Raw genomic sequence first — 18,143 nt, 5'->3', positions numbered from 1 at the left:
TCACCCAAACAATCACTTAATAAACTATTACTATTATTTGTCATTTTTTGAAAAAAAAATTATTTTTAATATGTTGCATCGGGTAGTTCAATTTTTATTTTTAAAATTTTAAATCATCATTTAAAATTTAGTAATTTAAAAAGAATAATATTTGATGATTTATAAAAGTGTACTTTAATATACATTAAAAGAATTTTAAATCTAATACATTTTAAATATCATTTAAGGACATATTGATATATTATTAAAAAGTTAATTTTTTTTAAAGAATTACAATAATCAAGCTTATCAATAATATAATTAAATGATAGTGTAAAATTTTAAATTTATAATTACAATATATTAAATGAAATAAAGAAAATTAAAGATTAAAAATAAATCAATAACCTAAGTAATTATGAAAATTTGAGGTGTGTCAAGTTGCCAAAATTATTATTTTTCTTTGTTTTTAACTTGAAGAAAAGAAATAGTTAGAAATAGTGGTCAATAGAATCGATTAATTAATTTATTTTTATTTTTTTGGTGAGCTAAAGGAAAAAGCCCAAACAAAAGTAGCAATCAACGAAGGAAACTAACAAAACTAAAATCAGCTAAAAAAAGGGTGCCTAACCCCATGTGGGGAAAAATGATAAAATCGGTATCCATGGATAGTTGGAGAGTTAGTAGGCGCATATTGCCTTCCCTATATACGTACTGAATTTGATCCTTCCAATCTTTAGTCATCCATGCCCATATGCAAGTCAAAAAGTGGGACTCAGACTCACGGGCATCATCAAAGGTTTTGGTGAGCACCGTGATTACATATAAAAAATCATTTTCCATAATTATTTGCCTGTAGCCTTTTTCCCATGTTAGTTTGAGACTTTTCAAAATTCATCTGTGATAGTTGTGCAGATCCCGATACCTAGGGGGCGTTTGGTACAAGTGAAATTTTTTTTTACCAGGAAAATGTATGGGGGAAAATGATAAAATTGGTATCCATGGATAGTTGGAGAGTTAGTAGGCGCATATTGCCTTCCCTATATACGTGCTGAATTTGATCCTTCCAATCTTTAGTCATCCATACGCCCATATGCAAGTCAAAAAGTGGGACTCAGACTCACGGACAGCATCAAAGGTTTTGGTGAGCATCGTGATTACATATAAAAAATCATTTTCCATAATTATTTGCCTGTAGCCTTTTTCCCATGTTAGTTTGAGACTTTTCAAAATTCATCTGTGATAGTTGTGCAGATCCCAATACCTAGGGGGCGTTTGGTATAAGTGAAATTTTTTTTTACCAGGAAAATGTAATTACTATAGATCTGCAGGGAAAATGAGTTAGGTATGAAAGTTTAAAAAAATTTGTTTGGTTGGGCAAAATATTACCCAGCAAATTGATTAAAGTTTTTGAAATCTATGTTTGGTTGAGGATAAAATATTGATGGGTAAATGGTATAAAATTACAAAAGTAACCCCTTATTAATTTTTTAATATTAATACAAATATTTTTGGAAAACCAATGAACTGCACTATGGTATAACTGAATTTTTACACAAAAGCCAGATACTAGCTTTTTTGATTTTACACTGTTAGAAATTTAGAATTTCTAACGCCTATAATTGAAGTTGCGGAGAGTTTCCAAACAACACGGACTGCAGAATCAATTTTGCATTGTTAGAATAGATTTGGGATTGCCCCAGATCTAAACTGGATACATTCAGGTGTGATAACCTCCACAATCGATTGACTACTGCTGGTCTAACAACACAGGGAACCCACAATCGTCGGTGGAAGGAACAACAGTATCACCAGACTTCACTTTCTCAACTTCTCCGTCACATTCAACGTTGATTCTGTTCACCACATAAGAAGATTAAGTTATTTACCACATGCAGAGATTCAACCACGAATAATATTGAAAATGAGCTTCCACACCTTGTGCGCACCGGAGACTATAGCAATGAGGTTGCACAGATGTATAATCTGATTTTTAGGAGGGGAGTGGAACTTTCACGCTGCTTTAGGTTAGAAGGGTAGTTCAGTCAGATCCTTCGTTCTATGTATCCCATTTGCCCGGTTATCATACAATACCACTTTTAAAGTGGCATTGTTGGTCTGTGTTTATCGTTACTTTTTGCAAAGAATTGTGGAAGCATAGCCAAATCAGTTGTTCGGGGAATTTTTTAAAAACGTTGAACCAAACGTTGTCTTCATAAAATGCCAATATGCAATGCCTGGGTTTGTCATAAGAAAACCTGAACCAAACGCCCGAGAAACCATCATCCCATTGGCCTGATTCCCCTCTAGCAACATGTCATAGAGAATGAACGGGTAGCCTAGAAATGCAAATTAAAAAAAAATTATGAGGTGTCATTAAAAAATAATTTTTTAAATTTCTTGCTTTTTTTTTTGTTTCGAGACATAACAAAAAAAAAACGAGATAAAAATCTAGCACATGACTCACATTTGATTTTGATTTTGTAGCGGTATGAATAATGAGATATTCAAAATATATTAAAGACTTGTTATATTTTTATTAGAATGTAACTTTAATTGTTTGTGCTGTATGGATTTAATGTTTCTACATTGGATGTAGATAAGTTATCTACATTTGCTCTCAAAACGATGTTGTTTTGGGTTGAAAATTAAAAAAATATAATGAAAAAGACTATTATAACCCTAAAATACATTATAATTACAAAAATAATGTGATTTCCGCTTCAAAATAACGTCGTTTTGATCTCAATGTAGATAAGTTATCTACATAGACTGTAGAAAAAGCGAACCCATTAACCTCCAAGGGTAGCTCTGTTGGCAACTGAGCTCCCAAGGATTTGCTTGAGTCAGGGGTTCAAACCCTGCTTCAAGCAAATTCTTAGAAAATCTTTGACGGCCAGAAGACATGCCTCTCTCTTCGAATGGGGGATTAGTCTCATCCTTTCTCCGGTAGCGAATCTCAATGCACCCGTTGTTCCAATGAGGGGCTAGTCTTCAAGGCCGTACCCCGAGGACAAGGTGACCGGAGGAGGTTGAATGAGGATACCTCCATAGTTAATACTAAAAAAAAAAAAAGCGAACTCATTTTGAAATGACTTATGTGAAAAAATAATTTGACTTATGTTAGATACATGTATTTATCTATTTTTACAATTAAGATAATAATAATAATAATATATTATAAAAAATGAATTATATTTTTTAATATTTTCATGAGGTTAAATCTTATATTTATTCTAAATAATTATTATTTATTAAATATAAAATTTTGATTATATTATGTTGTGATTTGGTTATTGACAAATTTATAATTATTTCAAATATAAAAAATAAATTTATATTGTATTATCAACGTAAAAAAATTAATTATATTATTAAATTTTTTTTTTCAAAAATTCTTCTAGGACATAGAAATTAGAAAAAAAAAAAAATTTCAAAACAGTGGGAAAGAGTAAAACATCAGGGACACCCTTGTACAGTTGTACAAGGACCGAGGTCGGTCTAAGGTAAAACTGTGAAAGTAAAAATGAGTCGCTCAGTAAGTAAAAGAAAAGTAAAACAAAAAAGACACTAACAAGACCAACCGGTAAACCGTTTTTCTTTCTCATTTTTTTAACTGTGACGGAGAACACGCGCACTTGTAAAACTTGTTGTGTCTTTCTCTTTCTTCTGTCTCTTTCCAAAACGAGCTTCGAAATCGGAGACGAACGGAGAAATGGCGAAATCGAGCGCCGACGATACCGAGCTCCGGCGAGCTTGCGAGGCTGCAATTGAAGACCCTAAGCAGAAGATCGTGATGTCTCTCCGCGTTTCCAAAAGTCAAGGGATCTGGGGAAAATCTTCCAAGCTTGGTCGTCAAATGGCCAAGCCTAGGGTTCTCGCTCTCTCCAGTTACCTCTCTTTCTAACTGTTTCTGATACTCTGTTTCGGTTTCATTTTAGGATCTCTGATGCATTAGTTATATAGTTAGTTCATATTGCATTCATGTGCTTGTTGTGGAAGAGGTAGTTGGATCTTCAACTGTATTGGTTGGAAAAACTCATTTTGTTTTTAAAGTGATTGTGTGTGATCGGTTCACCGTGTGTTACTTCTGTAACGATTTTGTTAAATTATATTTTTGTATGGTTGTTGTTGACAACGTGCTATTTTCTGCAGCACAATCAAAAGGTCAGAGTACAACAGCTTTTCTTCGAGTTTTGAAGTATTCTACGGGAGGAGTTCTTGAGGTACTTTTTTTTTTCCTTCCGTTTTTCTTCAGGATATGCTTGATTTTGTAGCCTCAGTGGATTTCAGCTCATTGTCCCCCAACCCCTCTTTTAAAATCAAATACATAAAGTAGCTAGAGATCCCTCTTGAGCTGTTGTTTCTTGCCACTTGTTTTTTTTTTTTTTTTTGTGGGTTTTTTTTTTGGGGGGGTTGGGGGGGGGGGGGGGGGGTTGGAAAAGTTATGATACACCGCACACTTCAAAAATCCTAACTAGTTCTGTCCGACACTCTGACACAAATTGCAGAGACTCAAAAAAGGTTCAAAGTTTGCGTTGCCTTTTTAGTTCTAATTATTAGATTTGTTGAATTACGATTATCATTTTATTGAGTTTAATATAAATATTTGGGATATCTTATATTTCTTTGCAAAATTGATAGATATTATAAGTTTAGCTTCATTTTTTTGTTAAATTATTGAATATTAAATATAATATACATTACATAAATTAAAAATATTATTTAATATCAAAACGTGTCGAAATCTAACATTTTTTAGAATTAACTTGTCGAAGTGTCTTGTCATGTCCCATGTCGATGCAACATAGGAAAAAAGTCCTGAATGTAAGGTCACTTATTTTGTTGTGGTTAGAAACATTTTATTTTATCACTCAATTGAGTTAGCATATTCCCCCACTGCTCGGGTTAATCACTTGAATTACAAAAAATTGTACAGCATAAATTTTCATTCTTCAATACTAATAACTAAGTCCTTTGCTATATTACGTGTAAGCTAACTTACACTCTTAGGAAAAAGCCCAAATAATGTGTCATCCACTACTTCAAGTAGTTTGGGAGGGCATGAGTATCTCACTTTGGAGAATCTTGAAACCATGTCAAACACCGTGGAGGAGTGAGTATCTAACTATGTGAAACAAATCAAACAACCATTTAAGAGTATATTTAACAAAGTTCCCTTCCTTGCAACTTCTATCCATCGTATTGATACTAGTTGAGGGATATGTTTTTTATTTCCTTCCTCTTATTCATACATGTTTTTATTTTTTATTTACTTTTTCTGGGATATACCTAGCTATGTATAGAAGAAACTGATGAACTGAAATTGGCTTGGTTGATACTTCACTATAAATGTTAACATAGCCTTCTTTTTTCTTCTCAGTGATTTTAACTTGGTCGGATGTTCTATCATTTTTTACTATTGTCAATAAAATTTCTTGTCCTTGCAGCCTGCAAAACTATACAAGCTAAAGCACCTCTCGAAGGTGGAAGTTATAACTAATGATCCCAGTGGGTGTACATTTACACTGGTAAGGTTCCACAATGATATCTTTATATTCAAATTCCAAACATATTGTTCTCAGTTTCTGTCACAGTAATATTGTGAGAAGCAACCGTTCCTGGTTTTGAAGTTTATTTCTTGATGTTTTCCTAATCATTTGTTTCTTTAACTGATGAATGTATATCTTGTAGGGATTTGATAACCTTAGAAACCAGAGCGTGGCTCCTTCTCAGTGGACAATGCGCAATATTGATGACAGGTCTTCTTGTTGAGAGAAATACTAATCTAAACATGGACAGTGGTTGAGTTCTATGTGAGGGGAGGGAAGTTTTCTCATCATGTCTGTTACTTTTCTTGTAGGAATCGCCTCCTTCTTTGCATCTTAAACATCTGCAAAGATGTTTTGGGTCGCCTTCCGAAGGTTGTTGGTATTGATGTTGTGGAGATGGCTCTTTGGGCTAAGGTGCATATTATGATCTCCTAGTCTCTTAATTTTAGTGCTTCTTTACAACCAAGTAGCCATCATTCTGTTCTAATGAATACTTCTTGCTTTACCTGCATAATTAATAATTACTTGGTATTTGTTACTATGTATGGAGTGTTACTTATCTCATCATTGGTTTTCTAGTCCATGACTTCAAGTTGAGGATGTTAAGCTCTAACTCGTCGTTTGAAAGTTTCGAGTAGAGCGAAGAGAGGGGAGAGGAGGGGAAGAGAAGAGAGAGAGGATGAAGGGGTAGTTAAACCCCCTTGTTTTGATGTTTAAGTAAGGAAAGGTGGAGAATTCTCTTTCCCTTGTTTGGGAATCAAAATAAAGTAGAGGGAATGAGAGTTACTTCCCCTTATTTAATTTAAAATAAACATATCCCTTGCTTGCCTGCCAATTTGGGGGGATGGGGTCTTGAAAGGGAATACATCCCACTACTTCCTATCCTTAATAATCTCCCAGAGAGGGTTAAGGTCAAATTTTCCTTCGCTTCCCCTTTCTTACCTTCCTTTCAAACATAGCATAGGAGTGTGTCTAAGTTGGATTGTCTCTCTGTCTGAATTTCTTATCACAGTGACTAGTTGCAGTTAATTATTGTTTATAGTTGGCTCTTCTATTTGTTTATTTTCACAATATCTGAAACAGGAAAATACATCTTCAGTTTCTACTCAAAGCAACTTGCAAGATGGTGGTCCTGTTGCATCTGCTGTGACTGAGACAGAATTGAAAGTCAATGTAGAAAAGGAACTTGTCTCCCAGGCAGAGGAAGAGGACATGGAGGTTCTTTTGGGAAAGTAAGTGCTATTCTTATTTGTCTTAAATGGTATTGAGGTTAAATATTTATGATGAGTAAGAATATACTTGAAATAATGGCCTCTGTTTCAGTAAATTGCTGGATTGAGTTCTATAAATCCTAGGGTCACAGGGAGTCTCTCTGGCTTTCCTCATAAAATTGCTGCAGGGAATTCATAAATGGGAAAAATATTTATGTTTTTGTTGCTTTTTTTTGGCACATTCGCATAAAAGTGAGTGGGTTCCATTATAATAAGAACAAAGATAAAAAGTTAGTGGATATAATGGAATTCACTCATTTTTATGCGAGTGTAGCGGAAAAAGTTTTCTGTAGTAAAAGTAGAAATATTAAACCCTTCATAAATTAGTGGAAAGTTTTGAATATAATGGTTGTAACATATTTGTAAAAGTTCTAACAAACAACCAATTCAACCCAAAAGTTTAAGTTGTTAGGTGAAAGCAGATGAATGGTTTTTATATTTCTAATATGTTCCCTCACACGAGAGCCCATTAAGCTTGAAGGGTGGACAATGCATAGGCTCACCTACATGTGTTAAGAAATTTCACAATATTTATTAGAAGATTATTAGAAGAATGGAGGGTGGCAATGATCGAACTATGGATCACTTGATCAGAGAGGCTTTGATACCATGTCAAACAACCAATTCAACCCAAAAGCTTAAGTTGTTAGGCGAAGACAGATGAATGATTTTTATATTTTATATTATATTTCTAACAAGTTCAAAATGAAGAAAAATATGTCACTTGGATACATACATAATTCAGTTTTGCTAAATCACCTCTTTCACAATGCCATTGTGCCCAACTAAATGGTTGAATTTTTTTAAAGTGCAGTTATGTAATGGGCATTGGTGAAGCAGAGGTATTTTCTGAAAGGTTGAAGAGAGAGCTCCAAGCTCTGGAAGCAGCAAACGTGCATGCCATTTTAGAAAGTGAACCTTTGATGGATGAGGTATTATTGTTCTTTGAGTTGATTACCTTTCTTTTGCTGGTATATGCCTTCTTGTTTGCTGTATGTTCTTGTAAACAGTCCCCTTGATTCATGTGTTTTATGGCAGCTTAATTTTCTACCTGTGAGTTTTGAATGATAGACTGAACTGAGCTTTTGTGTTGTCTAAGCTATGATTTAATTATTTAAACACCTTGGATTATTGACTTTTGTATTAAATCAACCATTTTTTCTGATTTTATGCCTGCTTGAAGCTTCACATTGTCCTGATATTTTAAGTTGTAAACTTGTAACAGTATCTCATTATTGTCATTTCATTCATTATAGCTGCTGTGATAATGCAACTTAATTTCACAAATCTCCATGTTTCCGATTAGTTATTAATCATAACTTAGGATGTTTTAATAAAGTGGTTTAATACTAATCTGTTCCTTGCAGGTATTGCAAGGGCTTGAAGCAGCAACGGATTGTGTGGAAGACTTGGATGAATGGTTAAGCATATTCAATTTGAAACTCCGGCACATGAGAGAGGATATTGCATCAGTAAGGGCTTGTACCCTTCAAGTTGAGAATATAATTTTCCTAGATACATTGCTTGTAATGGCACTAATTGCTGGAATCATGGATCATTTGATTGGTTTTCTTTGTTCCTTTGTTAAAGCAAGGCAAGCACTAGTCCAGTATGTTGTATTTAATTTTTTGTTCTAACCTCAATTCTTTTTTCTACAAGTTATAAAGCAAAGACGTCAATGATTTTGGTGTTACTTCTTTTGTTTTCTCTGTAATTTAATAGACCATATTTATTTGTATCTTAAAATTCACTTTCACATTACCAAGAGCAATGGCGGTAAACCAAAGTATGAAAATAAAACATCTAACTCCCGTTAATTGTGTTATCTTGGAAAAAATTTCCCTGTTATTTTTACACTGCTCAACTTCCAGTTTAATCACGAGCATAATACTTAGTAACTTCGGGGAGTCTTGGATGTGTCTGCTGAATTAGGAGCAGTTTTTATTTTTTGGGTTTGCTTCAAAGGATTAGGCAGGAGTAACAAGGGGAAAAACTTTGTTACTTTAATATGTTGTTATTTATTAAGTGTGTTTAGTAAGAACAAAACTCGTGTTTTTAAGGATAGTATCCTCCCTCTGGATTTGTTATGGAGATAGAAGTGTATATACAGCATCTCTTTGGTGTTGGTACCATGACCTCAATCAGGGGGTTTTGATATATAGAGAGAGAGAGATTGCAGAGCTTTATTGTACTACTCAACTTCTCTCTCTCTGTGGTGTGTGAATTCATCATGGAGGATATTTTATCCACCTCTCATTCTATATTCTGTTTTCTCTCTTTCCTAAATTCTCTTCTTTTCTCTAAGAAAATAGAAAGGTTTATTGTTCCCTTTTTAAAATCTTCCTTCTGAGTAATGATATTAATTTAGATTAGAATGTTACCTTTGAAAATGTGGTTATGGTCACAATTATTTCTAAGAAGCGGCTATTTTATGGTGTTGTTGCTTTCTGCTTTGAGATTTTTTCAGTTTTGTTTGCTTCTCTTGGTAATCTAGTTGATATAATGTTGGATGTAGGAGTTTTAAAAAGCATTGATCTCTTACTTTATTTTATCTTAATAACTTTTCTGATATCCAGATAGAAACCCGCAATAACAGCTTGGAAATGCAATCGGTAAATAACAAATCTCTCATTGAGGAGCTTGATAAGCTTCTTGAGCGATTGCGTGTCCCTTCTGAGGTATGCCTTCAATACGTGAATGTATCCTGGGTTAAGCTGGATGATCTTACCTAGCTTTAATTATTTTGATGATGTTTTGTTGGGTGTAGTATGCAGCATGTTTGACAGGAGGTTCATTTGATGAAGCTCGAATGCTTCAAAATGTAGAAGCATGTGAATGGTTGACCAGTGCCTTGCGTGGTCTTGAAGTGCCTAATCTAGACCCTGTTTATGCAAACATGAGAGCTGTATGTTCACTGCTTTACTTTCACGTTAAAAATCATCTGGTAAAGCAAGTGATCATGATTTAGCCATTTAGGAAACAAAATTATTCATGGGACATGGAATGCTTGTGGTATTTGTTAAAAATATATTAAGAGCCATTTTTTTAAGGTGACGTGTGATTTTTATTCTTTAGTTTCTACCATCTTGATTGGATGGAAAGAATTATGAGAGAAGTAATATGAATTTGGGATGACAAAGCAAAGAGAGCACTCTGGTTTTGGTTGAAATGGCAAATATGTACAGGACCTAAAAGTCATCTATTTTTATGGTGGTTCCTGCTACCTCCTACAGGTTAAAGAGAAGCGTGCAGAACTTGAAAAATTAAAATCTACTTTTGTCAGGAGAGCTTCAGAATTCTTGAGAAATTACTTTGCTAGTTTGGTGGACTTCATGATAAGTGATAAAAGTTACTTTTCTCAGGTATTTTCTGTAAAATTATTATAGAATTGTTACTTTTGAAGTCTTGGATTGAATTTTTGGGAATCACTCTGTCTGCTTGCTCTAAACAGCGGGGACAGTTGAAGAGGCCTGATCACGCTGACCTGCGGTACAAGTGCAGGACATATGCACGTCTCTTGCAACATTTAAAGGTTAAAATATGGATGACCTACTATTCCGGCTCAAATTTTTGTTTTGCATGCATATATTTTCTTTTTTATTACCTAAATTATCTTCCTGTATACTTGCAGAGTCTTGACAAGAATTGCTTGGGTCCATTAAGGAAAGCTTATTGCAGTTCTCTAAACTTGCTCCTTCGCAGGGAGGTTTGTCACACACCATATTGCTTTTATTTGTTTTTTAACTGTTTGGTGTTAAAGTTCTTGCCATGACTTGCTCTTTTACCTTTGTATGAACTGAGAAGTAATCATTGTACATGTGAAAAGCCATTAATTATTGTGATTACTTACATATAAACATTTCCGATTAAATCCCGACTAATGAGGGTAGGGTGAGGGCAAATGCCGGTACGCGGCCTTATCCTTGCATATTTACAAAGAGGTCGTTTCTCGGATTCGATCCCATTATCACTCTAGGCTTGCCCTCTTTAATGTGATTACTTATAATCTAAGATAAAAAAGAAATCGAAAAAAAAAAAAATAGTAATGGGAAGGGAGGACCATGAGACTTCCTATAGAGAATAAAAATCCCAATTTTTAAAATCTTTCCTGACTATCTTATGAGTGATAGAACATTAAATTGTAGCTCATTTCAGGTTAATAAGTTGCCAAAGTAGTGCCAGTTGGCATGTTTCACGTTGTAGCCCATAATTTATAGTGTAATTTTCAACCCAAAAGTTTAATACTACATTAATAATTTTATATTATATTAATCACAGATAGTTTTAAGATTTGTCTGACCAGGTATAAGTCAAGCTGACCTATTTGTGGATGCGATCATAATGGAAATTATGTTATGTAATTGTCTTTCAGCTAGAGTGTTGTTTGCTTAGCATTGTTCTTAAGCCTATGTGTGTATGTAACTTTTTAACCCTCTCAGACTCAAGCCTGCTTCCACCCAAGCCCTGTGAAACTTTAAGATTACATTCTTACCTCCTTGTTAGAATCTGAAGAAGCTGGGTTACCTGGACTGTATGCTTTATGCTTGACGGAACATGGAGTGAGCAGGGGAAACTGAAGTTAAAATTGTTTTTTATTTTATTTGATTCCTGTCAGAAAATAAACTTCTAATGTATTGCAAAGAAAATTGTCAAATATTTTCTCAACAACTATCTTTTTAAAGAAGAGTTAACAGAGAACAATAGTTCTTACCACTATCATTACTTAACTTGTTGAAGTGGGGATGCACTTTTGCAACCTGGAGATCCTCCATTGTTAGTTCTGTTTGATCTGGTTTATGATGTTTTTTTGTCTTCCTTAACTGGATATCAGAGAGTTTTGATTGCCATTTGGTCTTTGGCAAGAAGATTTGTGTTATAATTGGTATTTGAATTCTAGGTCATATATATTGTTTTTTATGCTTTGGTATGAACATGGATGGAGTCTAAAGTTTCATGTATCCTTTTACAGGCCCGTGAATTTGCAAATGAACTTCGTGCTAGTACTAAAGCATCCAGAAATCCAACTGTTTGGCTTGAAGGATCCACAGGTTCTGGTCAGAATGTAAATGCTACTGACACGTCTACAGTCTCTGAGGCTTATGCAAAGATGCTCACGATTTTTATCCCTCTTCTGGTGGATGAGGTGAAAGTTTGATATTCATTCATTTTTGTCACAGATTTGTCTTTAATATTTCAAATTTATAAATCTTCGTTGCATACATTGCAGAGTTCTTTTTTTGCACACTTTATGTGCTTCGAGGTTCCTACACTTGTTTCTCCAGTAGGTGTTGTTAATGGCAATAAAACTGGATATGATGATGATGCCAATGATGATGATTTGGGAATCATGGACATTGATGAGAATGACAGCAAATCTGGTACACGTACCTGACTTTCTGCAAATAGCCTTTCTGTACTTTTGAATTTATATTTGATCTATTATAGTTTAGTTATCCCCTGTTTGTATCAATTTTTCGGGAATTTAACAGTTCCTTCCATTTTGTAGGTAAAAATTCTGCGGAGCTTGCAGCTTTAAATGAATCACTTCAGGATTTACTAGACGGAATTCAAGTATGCATAAACATGCTCTTTATCATTTCGAGTCTACTTTTGTGATTCTGATATATGTGAGATGAAGCGATCTGGATCTTCTGAATGTTACATGATAAGCATCTTGGCGAGAGACATATAGCATTTGCCTTCTTGTGATAAGATTAAGTTTATTGTTCACCGCCCCCCTCTCTTTTCTGATAGAAAAATAAATTTCATTCAGAAAAGAAGAGTACAAAGGTAGAGGATAAGAACCCTCACAAGAAAATTACAAAAATAAAACATCTAGAAACTAAGAGATTGAGTCATGTAGCAAGGTATGCCAATCTCTGCATGCCAAAATGATTCTATAAAATCCATGAGCAGAACAACACAGACAAGCTAAAAATCTAACCCTGTCCCAAATGTCTAGAGAAGTTCCCTTGAAAATTCTAGCATTCCTTTCCATCCAAAGACACCAGAGAACAGCAAATGCACAGCACTGCCACAGAATCTTATCTTCTTTACAGAAGCCAGAACCTCTAAATTTAATAAGGAGGAACTAATGCAATCCTTAGGGCAAACTCAATTCTCTCAGGAAATTTCCAAAAAGCTTATTCCAAAACCTGCAGCAGAACAATGCAAAAAAGATGAGTTCTGGATTACGAACTAGAACCGCTAATTATAGACATATTAGGAGATAAAGTAGTGAGAGTTCTTCACTTTTGCAACATATCATTAGTGTCAATCCTGTTAAGGACAACTGTTAGAGCTTTTGATTTCCGGATAGGTTTGTTGCAAAAAAACTATCTCTATTAGGAGAGTTTGTGATGAATTGGAAGTAATTATGAGAGAAAACACCCAAGAGGGACCTAATTCTTGTATCATTATTGGAAGAACGATGAATAAAATCAAGCTAAGTAAAAGAGACTCTAACTAACCAATCTATCATGCAAGTTTATGATGAAATAAAAGTTTCAGGAGAATTTAATTAAGAAGAGTAAACTGACGTACAGGGGCATTATGAAGAGAATTTCCAAAGCTGAAGGAGACTTGGAAAAGCCTCAGAAAGAGGAAATCCCCAGCCCAAGTATCCTCCCAAAATGATATAAGAACCATCACCCAAAGTGAGGAAGAGGAGAAATCTAAGTTGACTTGGCGTCCCACCCATTTTAATGCAAACCATACTTGCTTCAAATAGCATTATCCATAAAGAAAAACATGGTAAAGGAAACCATCAAAGCCACTTAGTTGCCAAGGCTACATTCTTGGATGCCAAGTTACCAAGACCCAACCCCCCCTTCCTTCTTGGGTCTAAAACAAATATCCCGACTCACAAGATGGTCTCTACTCGATTCTCCTTGTAAAGAACCAATACAACCCAAAACCTTAAGCTTAAACTTTTGGGTGAGGCTATATTAATGGTTTTATATATCTCTAACACGCCCCATCACAAGAGAGCCCATTGGGCTTGAAAGGTGGATGATGCATCAGGCCTAGTCTACATGTGTTAAGAAATTCCACAAAGAAAATGGGGGGCGAGGAGGATCAATTCCGGGACACAGAGGCTCTAATATCATGTAAAGTACCAATTCAACCCTGTAAAGAACCTTGGGATATATCAGAGCCTCGTGTCCCGGGTTCAAACCTCACCGTCCCCCACTTTCTCTCGTGGAATTTCTTAGCACAGGTAGGCTGGGCCTGTTGCATCATCCACTCTTCAAGCCCAGTGGGCTCTCGTGTGAGGGGGCGTGTTGAGATATATAAAACCATTAAAAAGCCCTCACCCACCAGCTTAAGCTTTTGGGTGAGGCTACATCAATGGTTTTATATATCTCAACAAACCCAAAAGCTTAAGCCATGGTTGTTGAATCGCAATACGTATCGTGAATCGTTCGGCTGTTTTTTTGTATCGTGAATCGTATCGAATCGTAAGATTCAGAAACAAATTAAAAATAACTTAAAAATATATAATATTATATAAATCCAAATTAAAAAAAATCTAAATACCAAAATCCATAAGTAACCAAATCTAAAACCAGTTATTTCTCATATTCATTAAATTTCAAGACTAATATTATCACTACTATCACTATCAGGATCTAGTATTGGCATATCTAGTCCTTCATCCTCTCCATTAGTAGAGTCATCTGACTCATCTCCCATATCTTGTTCAATAATTTGAGATCCTTTTCTGTTATCATTCTTGTTGACATCCTCTTGTATTAAGATGCCTTTGCCTTTATCATTCTTATCATCTTGAAGATTTCGAGGACCTAAAAAAAATATATACATAATGTAAATAAATATTACATAAGGTGTTTGATTAAAAGAAATATTATATATGCAAATATACCTCTCTTTCTCTTTTTGCTTTGGTCTCCTTCATCAACGTTGAAGCACTCATGAACATCCACCCAAGATTCCTCATCCATTAGGCAAGGCTCCTCTTGCTCAGTAATCCATTCCTCGTCAGAATCTAAATCTGATAAGCAGATAGGATCATATGTGCCTCCTTTTTCCTCCCTTTGTTTTTGCCTAATTTCAAGTTGAAGGTTGTCTTTAACAAACACAAGAGCATTCAACCTTTGTTGCTCTAAACGGTTTCTTCTCTTTGAGTGAATTTGATCAAACACACTCCAATTACTCTCGCACCCTGTAGCACTGCAAGTGAGGCTTAGGATACGAATAACTATTGTTTGCAGCTCTTTGCAGTCGTCTCCAAAACTATTCCACCATAAAGCTAGCAAAAAAAAAAGTAATTGATAAATAAATATTTGGTTAATGATTTAATTTTTAATTTTAAAAATATCAAAACATAATTTAATCAATACACAAAATTCGATGATTACCAGGTTGCTTCCTAGCTCTAGTTGCAATTGCTAAACTATTTCCAAAGAGTCCTTCAGCCCTGTCAAATTTCTCAATTTGGGAATCAATTGTGATCCTTGTTTCAATATCAGGACACATCTTCTCCAATGTCTTCCACAAGCCAGTTTTAACCTCACGATCTGGGTTGAACTTTGTGTCATAGTGGAACCTATATAATTATTATAAATTTAGAATAAGGCTTAATAATAAGTCAAATATAAAATATAAAGAATTTTATATAAAATAAATAAATATAAAGAACCTATACTTACTTTGGATTAAGAAAATAGGCGGCTGCATGAAGAGGCCTATGAAGTTGTAAATCCCAACGCTTGTCAATGATTTCCCATACATCCTTATATCTCTTTTCCTCATGATTAAAACTCTTTGCTATTTCTTCCTTTGCTCTATCCATAGCCTCATAAATGTATCCCATTGCAGGTTTTGAATCACCATCCACAAGTCTAAGAACTTTCACAAGAGGAGACACAATTTTCAAGCAATAATGTATTGATTTCCAAAACCTTTTATCAGCCAAAACAACATTTTCTGCAAATTTGGCTTCCGGCCTAGAGCAATAAGCACTATTAACCCATTTTTCAGATGTAAACATAGATCGAAGTGCAGTCTTTTGTTTCAAAATTGACTGCATTGTCAAATATGATGTAGCAAACCTTGTTATTGCAGGCCTAGCTAACTCTCTACCTTTGGAAAAGGTTCTATACAAATTCAACACCCATGTGTGCCTATAAATGAAAGTTGTAATTTTTTTTGCTTTCCAAATGGTATTATAGAACACTGTAATGCCACCAATATCTTCCAAAATCAAATCAAGACAGTGGGCTGCACAGGGTGACCAAAAGAGTTGCTTTCTTTTATCCATCAACTTTTGTCCAGCAGATACAAGGGCTGAAGCACTATCTGTCACTACTTGAACGATATTCTCTTCTCCAATTTCTATCACCATCTCATCAAGTAATCCAAACATTTTTTCAGCATCTTTAATAAAGCTGCTTGTATCAACAGATTTTATAAAAACAGTCCCTCTAGGACTATTAACAAGAAAATTAGTAAGAGATCTACCCTTTCCATCAGTCCATCCATCTGACATCAATGTACAACCAGTTTTCTTCCATTCCAACTTATATTTATCCAAATTAGTATGGACAAGATCAACTTCTTTCTTCAAATATGACACCCTCACTTCATGATAAGTTGGTGGTTTTAAGCCTCTACCATATTCACTAATAGACTTCACCATATTCACTAATAGACTTCACCATATTAATAAATAGTGGACTCTTAACTAAATTAAATGGCAATGCATTGCCATATATGCATCTACAAATATCTCGAACCACCAAATCTCTATCCTTCACCATTGAATTTATAGTTTGTTGTTTCATAGCAGATGAGCCACTTCCACTTTTTCCTTTTATCATAAAACTATCCATGCTCCCTTTTTTTTGTGAATCTTTATCATCGAAGCACTCTAGTTCATCATCATCTCTTGCATCCTCTAATATTTTTTTAAATAGATCCCTTATCTCTTCCGGCACTTGTTGGCATGGAGCAACTTCTTTGTGTGTTCCAGCTAGATGGTGCTTCATTCTAAATGTTCCTCCCCACATTGTTTTGGGACAATAATTACATTTAACATTCAATCTATTCGCAAGGGATTTACAATGATCCCAAGTTATATCCTTCTGTTTTTGGGATTTCTTCTTTGGAGCCATTTTTATTATTTCTATTACTGTAAAAGAGAGAAAAAAAAAATCAAAGGCAAAAAAATTAGGTAGGTCCGTAGGTGTCTTCAGCTAATGCACTAATACTCAATTAAATTTATTCACTATTTAAATGAAAAAGGAAATAGCACTTTCATAGGCAGCACTAGGCAATAGCAGTTTCATTTCAGCAATAGGCAATAGCACTTTCAATTTCAACATGACAGTGACACATACACAAAAAAGCTGAGAACGCACTGTAGCTTGTTTATAATATTATAAGACACATACACAAAAAGCTGAGAAAGCAATAGGCATTAGGCAATAGTACGTGTCTTATAAATAGAAGCAATAATCTATTTATAAGACACATCCTCACATGCATTTTAAATTGAGAACACACTACAGCTTGTTTATAATATTATAATAATATATTAATATAATGTATCCTCTGATCCTCTCTTTTCAATTTACAATCACAAACGGACAAACCCATTTCAAAAATAGTACCCATCTGTGTGAAGAAGCAAAAAAAAATAGTACCCGTAACCCGTAAGTCTTTTGTGCTTCTTCTTCTTCTACACGCTCTTCTCCTCTGCAAATCTTCTTCTACACAGAGTCTCTCCTCTGAAATTTTTGTTTCGTTGCTTCTTCTACAATTTGCAAGGCGTTTTCTCCTCTGAAAGTCTCTCCTCTCAGTCCTATACAAATTCTGTTTCGTTCGTTGCTTCTTGTTTCCTTTTGTTTTTTAAATGGGATTTTGAATCCCTGATTTTTCTGAAGCAACCTTTCATATAACAACCCGTTCCAAGCGACTGTTGAGGCGACTCTTGAGTGTTTTTTTAAAGCGACTGTTGAGTGTTTTTTTTTAAATTTTTTTTATATTTTGAATCGCAAATGTAATTTCGATTCACGATTCAGTTTCAAATCGTTCGATTCTACGATTCATGCTAACGATTCATGCCAAAATCGATTCACCATTGCGATCCATATCGTTCTGAAACTGTATCGTATCGTATCGCACGATACGTATCGCGTATCGTGCGATACTAACAACCATGGCTTAAGCTGTTTGGTGACGGCCTCTTTAATGGTTTATATTATACTCAACACGCCCTCTCATATAAGAGCTCACTGGGCATGAAGTGTGGATAATGCACAGGCCCACCTACCTATGCTAACAAACTCCACAAGACTTAATTAATTATTAATTAAAT

The 18,143-nt window shown here is 34.7% G+C and overlaps 1 protein-coding gene across 2 annotated transcripts in view; it reads left to right on the top strand.

Annotated features, from left to right (window-relative positions):
• The first annotated feature begins 3,623 nt into the window (after positions 1-3,623).
• LOC133308729 (exocyst complex component SEC3A) overlaps positions 3,624-18,143 on the top strand; it is a 28,503-nt gene continuing 13,983 nt past the window's right edge. The window contains exons 1-16 of one of the 2 annotated variants that reach the window (XM_061509415.1): positions 3,624-3,869; positions 4,135-4,205; positions 5,430-5,510; positions 5,674-5,741; positions 5,843-5,945; positions 6,615-6,763; positions 7,617-7,734; positions 8,170-8,274; positions 9,379-9,480; positions 9,570-9,707; positions 10,036-10,164; positions 10,254-10,334; positions 10,434-10,508; positions 11,772-11,945; positions 12,030-12,180; positions 12,309-12,373. In XM_061509415.1, coding sequence (XP_061365399.1) covers positions 3,695-3,869; positions 4,135-4,205; positions 5,430-5,510; positions 5,674-5,741; positions 5,843-5,945; positions 6,615-6,763; positions 7,617-7,734; positions 8,170-8,274; positions 9,379-9,480; positions 9,570-9,707; positions 10,036-10,164; positions 10,254-10,334; positions 10,434-10,508; positions 11,772-11,945; positions 12,030-12,180; positions 12,309-12,373 — 1,785 coding nt within the window. In that variant the 5' untranslated portion in view covers positions 3,624-3,694. Of the gene's footprint in view, positions 3,870-4,134; positions 4,206-5,429; positions 5,511-5,673; positions 5,742-5,842; positions 5,946-6,614; positions 6,764-7,616; positions 7,735-8,169; positions 8,275-9,378; positions 9,481-9,569; positions 9,708-10,035; positions 10,165-10,253; positions 10,335-10,433; positions 10,509-11,771; positions 11,946-12,029; positions 12,187-12,308; positions 12,374-18,143 lie in introns of both variants that reach the window. The other variant, XM_061509414.1, reaches the window with a different exon arrangement.

Source organism: Gastrolobium bilobum, unplaced genomic scaffold (assembly GCF_033153095.1).
Source record: "Gastrolobium bilobum isolate Gb01-03AN ecotype WA unplaced genomic scaffold, APGP_CSIRO_Gbil_v1 utg1978, whole genome shotgun sequence".
NCBI lineage: Eukaryota > Viridiplantae > Streptophyta > Magnoliopsida > Fabales > Fabaceae > Gastrolobium > Gastrolobium bilobum.
Note: the sequence above shows the minus strand (reverse complement) of the source record. Positions and strands in the feature narration are given on the sequence as shown.